The sequence below is a fragment of the Mercenaria mercenaria genome, chromosome 1 (assembly GCF_021730395.1).
Source record: "Mercenaria mercenaria strain notata chromosome 1, MADL_Memer_1, whole genome shotgun sequence".
NCBI classification, from domain to species: Eukaryota; Metazoa; Mollusca; class Bivalvia; order Venerida; family Veneridae; genus Mercenaria; species Mercenaria mercenaria.
In genome coordinates, this window is record NC_069361.1 from 100,742,870 (window position 1) to 100,754,894 (window position 12,025).

A 12,025-nucleotide genomic window follows, 5' to 3' on the forward strand; every position below is an offset into this window, starting at 1 on the left:
ATTTAATAAAACTTGAAATAAACATGAGCCAACATACTGCAATGATGCTCGTCAAGTTTTTATTATTTCCAGTGTTATGGCCCCAGAAATAGTCAAAAATGCACATTTTCATCTGTCCACAGTCATTTCTCAGTAAGTAGCAGGTAGAAATTCATAAAACTTGAAATAAACATGAACCAACATACTGTGATGATGCCCTTCAAGTTTTTTTTTGGATTGGTCAATTTTTATGCCCCCGGCATTTACTGATGCGGGAGGCATATAGTGATTGTCCTGTCTGTCCGTTTGTCCATCCAAGGTTCATTCGTTCATTCCTCCGTACGAGGTTAACCAAATGGGACCGTTGCTTCTGGCATCAATACCCCTTACTAGAATGACTTGATACTAATGCAGATGTAACCTGTGACCATTCCTCATCTTCAGACATCACCTGACCTCAGTTTGACCTTGACCTCGTTTTGGACTTAGGTGGCTTTGTATGGGCCATCTCTTGGTTAACCAAATGGGACCGTTTCGTCTAGCATCAATACCGCTTACAAGAATAAATTGATACTAATACAGATGTTACCTGTGACCATTCCTCATCTTCAAACATCACCTGACCTCAGTTTGAACTTGACCTTGACCTCGTTTTGGAAAATCTATCGACAAGGATACCACCGGGGGCATCAAGCATTTATTGAACGCAGCTCCTTGTTCTTAGAGTTATTGCACTTTAATTGTTTAAAAATCAACAGATTTGTACATAACAAACCAACCAATTGGTAAAATTTCATTAAACTTCTTTCATTCTTTTCCATGAACATTTATTATAAACATGTGAAGTTGTGTACCCACACCTGGTCACCACCTTGCCTTGGTCACACTCCCCTCCCAACCCCCTAAAAAAAATTAATTAATTTTATAATCAACATGTGCAGTTTTATACCCTCACCTGGTCAACCCCGTTGCTCACCCCCCCAACCCCCCTCCCCCCAAAAAAGGCATTCATTTTGACTAATGAAATTATTTGCTTCTAAGTAACATCCTTAACTTTTTGCCGGATATAGTTTTTTGCCATTCATCACCACAAACCCTTTCGTCAGGGGATACCAATTCATCGAATTTGCTTGTTTTAGTCAGTAGGTTGGTAGACACTTTGCTTACCTGTTAACATCTAGAGAACACTTTGTCTTAGACTAGTCAAGCTTAATAGAATTGATATGATTGTTTGAAGTCCGAAGATGACCTTTATTTATTGGGGTCAGTTGGTAAAAGGTCAAGGTCTAGTAGCCATGAGGTAGAAAACACTTCCCAATTGCTGGGGTCTGCTGTGGAACTTCATAGGGTGGTTGCTTTAGGGGTCAAAGGTCAAGGTCACAATGACTTCAATAAAGTTTTTTTCAATCAGTAACTGGATAAGTCTGTTACTTAGGACTGTTAAACCATCTAGCTGGCTTATGGAAGGTCGGTGGTTCTACCCAGGTGCCCGCTCGTGATGAAATTGTGCACGGAGGGGCACCTGGGGTCTTCCTCCACCATTAAAGCTGGAAAGTCGCCATATGACCTAAAATTGTGTCGGTGCGACAATAAACTCAACAAAATAAAAAATAAATAAATAGGACTGTTAAAACTTTATAGGATGAGACTGAAAATAATGCATCTATTTACTGTAGACAAGCAGTTATTGAGGGTATGTATATGCACCAAGTTACCTTAGACAGGCAATCGTTTGGACTGTCTGTATGCACCAAGTTACTGTAGGCAGGCAGTCAGTGGAGTTGTGTGTGTACATACCTAGTTACCTTAGACAGGCATGTGCTGCATCTAGTTACCTTAGACAGGCAATCAGTGGGGCTATCTGTATAAACCAATTTACTGTAGGCAGGCAGTCAGTGGAGTTTTGTGTGTACATACCTAATTACCTTAGACAGGCAATCATTAGGGGTATATGTACTCACCTAGTTACCTTAGACAGGTTATCGTTTGGGTTTATGTACTCACCTAGTTACTATAGACAAGCAATCATTGGGGGTATGTTTGTACACACCAAGTTACCTTAGACAGACAATTATTGGGGCTATGCATGTATGCTTCAAGTTACCTTAGACAAGCAATAAATTGGAGTATGCGTGAATGCACCTAGTTACCTTAGAAAGGTGATTATTTGGGGTATATGTGTTTCAGAAACAGCTTTTGTTGGACGGGTTTTCAAAGAAAAATCCAGCTTGTAAATTAGGGCTGTCTGGGCGGATGGGCGTGCAGATGGATGGGATAATGAGTCTCATGTCCTATTGATTTCGGGGTCACTGGGTCAAAGGTCAAGGTCACAGGGGTCTAAACATTGAAAATTGTTTCCGCTCAATATCTGTATAAGTATTTCACCTAGGACCTTGAAACTTCATATGTATGTTGGTCTTGATGTGTACATGACCCCTATTGATTTCGGGGTCAAAGGTCAAGGTCACAGGGGTATAAACATTGAAAATGATGTTTTTCTTACTTTGATTTTTTACACAAATTTATTTCTTTAATTTCATTTTCTACCTGTCCATTCCCCCCGCCCCCCTTTTTCCTTCAGTAGTGTTTATTAATTTGGGGGTTATTTATTGTATGCCTTTATTAGAACTTTAACTCATTATCACCTAATTCGGAAAAGCAGGCCAAAATGCAGTCAGGTGGTAGCTGCTTGTTACAATTTGTTATAGTAAACTAAGATAAAATTTAAAGTGAACTTTTTCAATATATTAGTAAAATATATTGTATCTTTGTTCAAATCAGGAATTTGGGTATAGAAAACCAAACACAGAATGCTTTTTGTTAGCTCACCTGTCACATAGTGACAAGGTGAGCTTTTGTGATCACCCTTCGTCCGTCGTCTGTGCGTGCGTGCGTCCGTCAACAGTTTCTTGTCAGCACGATAGTGGTTTCATTTATGATTTTATTTTAATCAAACTTGCACACAACTTGTATCGCCATAAGATCTCGGTTCCTTTCTTGAATTGGCCAGATCCGCTTATGGGTTCCAGAGTTATGGCCCCTGAAAGAGCCAGAATTAGTATTTTGACCTTGTCTGCACAATAGCAGCTTCATTTATGATTTGAATTTAATCAAACTTACACAAAACTTGTGTCATCATAAGAACTAGGTTCCTTTCTTGAACTGGCCAGATCCCTTAATGGGTTCCAGAGTTATGGCCCCTGAAAAGGCCAAAATTAGCTATTTTGACCTTGTCTGCACAATAGCAGCTTCATTTATGATTTGATTTTAACCAAACTTGCACACAACTTTTATCACCATAAAATCTTGGTTCCTTTCTTAAACTGGCCAGATTCCATCATGGGTTCCAGAGTTATGGCCCCTTAAAGGTCCAAAATTTGCTATTTTTGCTTTTGCAGCCATATAGAGACTTCATTTATGGTTTTATTTGATACAAACTTCCAAAATATCTTCAACAACAATAAATCTTGGATTTCATGACAAATCTGTCAGATTCAGTCATAGGTTCCAGGGTTATTTATATCTGCTTACCTCCCCTGGTTGTAATTAAAATGGATTTATATCAGTAAGTACTTACAGGACTTATTTTAAATTTCATTATTGACATAAGTTGAATTGATATGATCAAGGTAGATAACTATGGACTGATTTTATGTCAAATTACCTCCCTTTATTTCAAATTAAAATGGGTATATCTCTGTAACTAATGAAGATACTGATCTGAAATTTCATTTATGTCAACAGATGGGCTTGGACAATCAGTGAAGATACATATTGACTGAATTTATGACAAATTACCTCCCTTTATTTTTCATCTAAATGAATACACCTTAGCAGCTTCTATTGAGATTGGTTTGAAACGATCATATCAAATTGAGCAATGGTACTCAGGTGAGCGATACAGGGCCATCATGGCCCTCTTGTTATATTGTTAAATCTATATCTTAAAGGGAAGTGATATTAATCCTTGTTCTTTTTTTAGGGAAAAGAAACTTAGACCATACCAGCTATGTTTTAAATTGAATGATATTTACTTGCAGGATATCGCCACATAAATCTACGCAATGAAAACAACCAGCCACTGGTATTGCCTACCTTGTTTGTCCATATATCTGTGAAGGATTATGTGTCAGATATGCATGCAGGTATGTATACTATAATACGAACTGTTCCACTTAAGAACAAAATGTAAATTGTACTGTAGTGATCAGAAGCTCGGGTTGTTTTCACACTCACATTTCTTAGTAAGAAAAGTGCATATCTCTGGATAATAGGGTCATGAGTTTGATCCCTTGATGTGGCATGTGTTCTTGTGGATGATTTGATAAAAGACTGGGTCTGAAATCATCTGTCCTTTCCCTCTGATTCATGTGGAGAAGTTGGCAGTTACATGCTGAGAAAAGTTTGTACTGTTACAGAATCCAGGAACACTTGTTATTTTAACTGTCCGCCCTTACTTTACAAAAATATCTTGAAAATTGGCACTAACCCCAAAGTTGTAAGCATTTGATTATCTAGTTTTGTTTGCATTTTCAACTCAAGTAGTGCTGACAGATACTTCAGCACAATTGTTCATAATCAGATCCCTTTATGCTTGTAATGTAAAAATACATTTTAGGTCTCCTACACAAGTAAACAACAACTTCTCCACAAGTGATAGAAGCAGGGGTACCTCTAATATATTGCCTATATTTAAATCATCACAGATAATGCCTGTAAAAAGTGATCAAATAAACTACTCAAGAGTGTGCAGTCAGAAGTAGAGATTTGTGATGATAAATAGTCAGTGTTGCTGTTTTATTAACCTTAGAGCAGTTATTTAGAATAAGTAATAAGGAAGTACTGGTTATTTGTTTTTTCTTTCCCTAAAATGATAAATCTTTTACCTTGATGTAAAATCATAGATGTTTTATTTTAATAGAGTTTGCTGAGGCATTGTCCAATCCACTGCAGTACCTTTCCAAGTTAGATCGTCATGAGAAACAGCTGGAAGTTCTCTTTGATGATGAAGAAATGGATGTAAGTTTTAAAATTTGAAATTATGCCTTTGTTTAAAATGTGTCTGCCACATATATTATTTTTCTTTTGAATTCTATTTTCAGTAATTGCTGACTCATATATTTGTCATTAGTTTGCATAGTTGATTAAGAGAGTGGACATTATTATTTGATCCATTGTTTTGATTACCTCCCTTCCTTGCCATGACTATAAATGCATGTCTAAAATTGAAAGTAGTGATTTTCAAACCATTTAATTATGCTTATTTGACAGCTGCTTGATCCATTTTTAATGCAAAATTAAAACCTTATAGAACTTTAACTACATAAAAGTTTTCCTTTCTTTTGAAACTGCTTATTTGTGTCGAATGAAACATTTTATGATTAATATGCCCCTTGTGAAGAAGAGTTTGCTCATTGTCAGTCTATCTGTCTGTCAGTCCGTTAGTCAGTAAACCATTTGGTTTTCTATCAGTAACTAGATAATGCTTAGTCTTACAATGTTCAACCACATAGGGTGCTTGTCTGTGGTCAGTAGTTGACACATATTGTTTTGGGGATCAGTAGGTCAAAGGTCAAGGTCATAGTGACCTTGAGACTGAAATCCATTTCAATAACAAAAGAACACTGAAGCCTACAGTCATCAAACTCCATAGGAATATTTCCTGTAGTTTGTAGATATCTTGCTGCTTTATGATCTATAGTCCAGAAGTTGTAGCTTTGGTCTTTCTTTTCCTGTACATACTTAAATATTCTGACAATAAAATGTATGATACTGTGAAATCATTTTTATTCGCGTAGGATGAATTTTCGCATATTTCGCCAGGCCCGATGCACAAATTTAAGACCGCGCTATTATTATTTTTTAATTATATTTTTTCCTTTCTAAAATTGAAAATGCGCGAATTAAAGCCCATGTGAACCAGTCCTTCTTCACTTTTGCGCGAAATTTCATGCCAGCGAATTTAAATGATTTCACAGTAAGTGAATTGTGTGACTTTCATTTTGTAACTCACTCTCGGTTTGTTGTTTCTACGGTGCCTCCTTGGCCATGTGGTTAAGGTCGCTGACTTTAAATCACTTGCCGCTCATCGATGTGAGTTCGAGCCTAACTCAGGACATTGAATTCTTCATGTAAGGAAGCTATCTAGCTGGCTTACGGAAGGTCGGTGGTTCTACCCAGGTGCCCGCTCGTGATGAAGTAATGCACGGAGGGGCACCTGGGGTCTTCCTCCACCATCAAAGCTGGAAAGCCACCATATGACCTAATTTGTGTTGGTGCGATGTTAACCCAACAAAATAAACAAATAAATTGCTGTTTCTACAGGAGGATGAGCCAGATGCTGCAATGATTCCAGAAAGTAGTGGCCGACGACTTTCCAATCCATCCCCAATAAAGCCGCGGCGTAACGGCAGTCTGCCAAATGTGTTCAATAATGGGGTGAACGAGATGCCGAGACTCACACGAACACCATCCAACCCACAGCATTCGCAGTTGAGCAAGAAAGAAAGCATTATCTCTAGCAACTCTACACAAAGTGATAATTCTGGTATGCATGATGTCTCTTTTCTTCCTTTTTATTGAAACGTCCTTACATTTTCATGTGTACAGTGTAAAAGCAATTACATCAAAGTTCTGTATGCATTCAGCTGTTTGCACTGTTGTAACATTGTGAAAGTTAAAAATATTTTTCATTTCTGAAATCGTTTCTGTTTTCAGTTAAATAGTTCCTAATATTTTTCAGATGTAATAATTGTCTAACATAAAAGTTGTGGAAAGTTAAATAAAATCAAAAATACATCCTTAAAATCCAATAATTTCTACTTAAATATGAGTAACAGATGAGTCTCAGTATGGATTTAATTTTTTCACTTTAACCTTTGAGTAATTTTTTTTTTTGTCATGTATAAAATACTAAAATACTCCTGTGGAAGGACTTGTTCATACAGTGATGGTTGATGTAGAATTTCTCTATGTAGGACGTAGATGTAGGGAATGCTTTAGATATCTGAAATGTAGTATTGCTGAAAGTACGTTTAAATGGAAATGCTGGTCGTAAACCAGTATACAGACAAAATTCTGTGTTTTACATTCATTATTTTCTTATATTTTCTTAGAAATCACTGAACAAAATTAAATACTTCAAAAATGTTTTACAGAATGAGTTTTTATACATAATGCATCTTCAGTCATTTGACTTTTGTGATTATACAGGATGTAAAATATTCTGTTTTAGAAAATATGCATGGAAAAATACATACGATAAGAATAAAGTGTAATTTTTCAAAAGTTTGGTTTTCTTTCCTAACAATCACACAAACACAAAAGAAAATCGTGTAGATTAATAAAATTAAAAAAACACAGGAATGGATGTTTAATTTCATGTTCATGCAGTTCCATGCATTTTATGAAGAAACAAAATGAGCACCAATGACATAGTACTGTGTTTTGTAGTATGAGATTTTGTCATTGCATGATATCCCAAAAACATTGTTTATATTGTTGATATATGAGAGGCTGAGAGTACATATGCATACAGGTGTACATATGTGTAGAACTTTTGATATACATGTCAAAATTTAGACTGCTGCAGCATATACCAAACTAAAACCTACATGTTCATGAAATTCTTGTAAAAGCTTACCTTGAATTTTGCAAAACATTTGAGCCGTGCCATGAGAAAACCGACATAGCGGCTTTGCGACCAGCAAGGATCCACGCAGTCTGGTCAGGATCCATGCTGTTCGCTAACAGTTTCTCTAATTCCAATAGGCTCTGAAAGCAAACAGCATGGATCCTGACCAGACTGTGCAGATGCGCAGGCTGGTCTGGATCCATGCTGGTCGCAAAGCCACTATGTTGGTTTTATCATGGCACGGCTCATTTATATTTTCGTGCTGTGAAGCAACTGCATTGATATTTTTGGACAATTTTAGCAGAAGCGATAATGTAGAGGGGTCTACTGTATTATACCTGTAAGTGTATTCAAATTTCAACCTCTTGTTTATGCATGATACATCAACAACATAGGCTTTCACATAATAACAGATGTAATAAAAGTGCAAGAAAATGTGAGATTTTTTAGCCTTAGTTACAGTTCAGTACAACAAACAAGAACTATGTTGGAGTGATATGACCAGTCTGATTCTTTCCTAGACAAGCAGGTCACAGACTTTGGCATGTCATTTATTTTGAGATAATGCATAAAACTCCAATTGTCCTACACATCTTATATTAAGAAGTTTTGGCTTTTTGTTTGACTGGAAATGTCTTAGTAAGGTACCTTAAGTCAGGGTGTTAAATCAATAAGGTAATAATTTAATACTTTTGGAAAAAACAAGGACTAATGCAGATGTTTATAGTTCCATGTTAAAGAGGTCATTGAATATAACATGATTTGTCATTGACTGAGTAAATAGTAGATTTTTCACCTGTCATGAGTTTGTGTATTATATGTTGAACTTGATATGACCTATATGAGATGTTGTGTGTAACTTGCCCCAGTCATGATGTAGCCCATCACGTTACCCAGGTATTGTTGTATCACTAATTGTTACTTGTTGTTTGTTACCCCTACAGGCAGCATGAAAAAACTTAAAACTAGACTCAGTGGTAAGATATGCAGTGTAGTTCTCACACCTGTGTATATATTATGCTGCACCAATAACACAACATGCTTCTTACAAGTAACAGCCATTTTGTTAAAGGAACTATACAGTATAAACTAGACAGTTGTTACATGTTATTCAAGAGATATAAATCAGAAATTTACAAAAATGATTTCTATGATTATAAGAAGACATTCGAAAAAGATAACAATATAGATTTTAAATGCACATACCTTGATCAAACAAGAATGACATTTAGATGTTACAGATGTTGTATAGATTTGTGGAATGTCAAGATGGCAGTTACTTGTGATACTGCACATTAACCAGGCATTATTCTGCTGTGAATAGTTAGACACCTAAACCAGATTTCCCTACTTACTGTTTGTACTATATCATGTATGTGGTTCATTGCAGGCAATGTAGGACAAAATCCCCTCAAGACAATATGTCCCCCAGCCCTGCTAAATTTGACCAATGCAGAGAAAATCCTCCCCTTGATTTTGTTGAATAAATACAGTGAATTCAAACAAAGATACACAGAAATGAAAGAAATACAATTTTTAGCTTGACAACCCGAAGAATATGTAGAGCTACTGGACTCGCCCTAGCGTCCGTGTCGGTGTCTCGATTTGGTTAAGTTTTTGTGTGTAAACTGATATCTCAGTAACAACTTGTTGGAATGGACTGAAACTTCACAATCTTTTTTCACTGTGATAAACTGACTTACATTGCACAGGTTCCATAACTCATTTTTGCTTTTTTACACAATTAAGCCCCTTTTTCAACTTTGCAGTTTTGGTTAAGTTTTTGTATGTAAGCTGGTATCTCAGTACCCACTTATGGGAATGGATTGAAACTTCACACACTTATTCACTGTGCTTATCTGACATTCATTTCACAAGGTTTATAACTGTTCTTTGCATTTTTAAAAAATAATGCCCCTTTTACAACTTTGCAATTTTCGGTTTAGTTTGAAATGTAAGCCTTGTAGGTAGTAATCACAAAAGGGAATTATTGAAACTTTGCACACTTGTCCATTGTGATGAGCTGACTTGCATTCCACAGGTTCCATAACTCTGTTTTGCATTTTTACAAAGTTGTGCCCCTTTTTCAGCTTTTATATTAATACAATAATTGACAAGGCTGTTGAATAGTCGAGCGTTGCTGGTCTCTGACAGCTCTTGTTATATGAAAACTAAATATTCGAAATAGAATGAAGTGAAAATTAGGATAGAACTGGAAAAAAAAATGGGGGAATTGTTAGTCTTGGCCAGAGTGAGCAAGGGAGAATTTATCTGGGGAATTTCGTCCACATTTCCATTGCAGACAAACCTCAGTGTTACACTGGTGATCATTTTTAGCTCACCTGTCACAAAGTGACAAGGTGAGCTTTTGTGATCGTGCGGCGTCCGTCGTCCGTCCTTCCGTCCGTCCGTCCGTGCGTGCGTGCGTCCGTAAACTTTTGCTTGTGACCACTCTAGAGGTCACATTTTTCATGGGATCTTTATGAAAGTTGGTCAGAATGTTCATCTTGATCATATCTAGGTCAAGTTCGAAACTGGGTCACGTGCCATCAAAAACTAGGTCAGTAGGTCTAAAAATAGAAAAACCTTGTGACCTCTCTAGAGGCCATATATTTCACAAGATCTTCATGAAAATTGGTCAGAATGTTCACCTTGATGATATCTAGGTCAAGTTCGAAACTGGGTCACGTGGGATCAAAAACTAGGTCAGTAGGTCTAAAAATAGAAAAACCTTGTGACCTCTCTAGAGGCCATATTTTTCATGATATCTTCATGAATATTGGTCAGAATGTTCACCTTGATGATATCTAGGTCAAGTTCGAAACTGGGTCACGTGGGGTCAAAAACTAGGTCATTAGGTCTAAAAATAGAAAAACCTTTTGACCTCTCTAGAGGCCATATTTCTCAATGGATCTTCATGAAAATTGGTCAGAATGTTCACCTTGATGATATCTAGGTCAAGTTCGAAACTGGGTCACGTGGGGGTAAAAACTAGGTCAGTAGATCTAAAAATAGAAAAACCTTGTGACCTCTCTAGAGGCCATATTTTTCATGAGAACTTCATGAATATTGGTCAGAATGTTCACCTTGATGATATCTAGGTCAAGTTTGATACTGGGTCATGTTGGATCAAAAACTAGGTCAGTAGGTCTAAAAATAGAAAAACCTTGTGACCTCTCTAGAGGCCATATTTCTCAATGGATCTTCATGAAAATTGGTCAGAATGGTCACCTTGATGATATCTAGGTCAAGTTCGAAACTGGGTCACATGGGGTCAAAAACTAGGTCAGTAGGTCTAAAAATAGAAAAACCTTGTGACCTCTCTAGAGGCCATATTTTTCAATGGATCTTCATGAAAATTGGTCAGAATTTTTTATCTTGATGATATCTAGGTCACATGTGCTCAAAAACTACGTCACTGTGTCAAATAATAGAAATAACGACGTCATACTCAGTTCAACACTGGGTCATGTGGGGATAGGTGAGCGATTCAGGACCATCATGGTCCTCTTGTTTATTGATACTGTACTGAAATATTTTGATTTGAAAAGAGATGACACAATTTCTTTCATTTTAAATTTCAGTGTAAGAATGAGGTCTGCATGACAGTTTTGCTTACTAACACCACACTACCTTTAAAGACAGGTGTCCCTTTTCATTGAAAAAGTATGTTACTATTTCAAGCACACCTACAATTAAACACTATTTTCATTTCAAACACCATTATCATTTTATATGAAGTTGCTATTTTAAGCACCATGGGCATTTACATTTAATAGTTCCCAGAACATTATCTGCTTCCTTCTCTACATGTATATTAACACTGACACTTGTGTTTCCTGATACTGACACCTATGCTGTCTGTTACTGTATGTGCTCAGATCATCTTAACAGATGGAAATTACATAACTACTTCATTTGCAAACCTTTTGTTCATGAATTGGTGGAGAATATTTCAGATCCTTGTAAAGACTATAAAATAGATAAAAGGAACATAAATACTGACATTTGAAGACACAGTACACATATTGACAAGGTGAGATACAGTGCATACACTGACACCCAAACATGCAGTACACACAATAACACAGGAAGACACAGTACACACACTGATACCCAGTATTGCAGTACACACACTGACAAAGGGAGACATGGTTCACATACTGACATGGAAAGACACAGTACACACACAGACATGCCAGGAGACACACTGCACACACTGGCACCTAGAGATGTAGTACACACACAGACATGCCGGGAGACACACTGCACACACTGGCACCTAGAGATGCAGTACACACATTGACACAGGGAGATGCGTTACATACACTGACACCGAGAGAATGCAATACACACACTGACTCAAGGAGACACAGTACACACACAGATGCTGAGTATTACAGTCACAAACAT

At 36.9% G+C, this 12,025-nt stretch overlaps 1 protein-coding gene across 6 annotated transcripts in view; it reads left to right on the plus strand.

The window, feature by feature from the left end:
- Window positions 1-12,025, plus strand: part of LOC123528820 (1-phosphatidylinositol 4,5-bisphosphate phosphodiesterase beta-1-like) — a 223,829-nt gene that overhangs the window by 185,750 nt on the left and 26,054 nt on the right. For 5 of the 6 annotated variants that reach the window (XM_053518644.1, XM_053518665.1, XM_053518670.1 and 2 more), the window contains 3 exons: window positions 4,020-4,124; window positions 4,901-4,998; window positions 6,304-6,526. In XM_053518644.1, the coding sequence (XP_053374619.1) occupies window positions 4,020-4,124; window positions 4,901-4,998; window positions 6,304-6,526 (426 nt within the window). Of the gene's footprint in view, window positions 1-4,019; window positions 4,125-4,900; window positions 4,999-6,303; window positions 6,527-8,556; window positions 8,590-12,025 lie in introns of all 6 variants that reach the window. The other variant, XM_053518674.1, reaches the window with a different exon arrangement.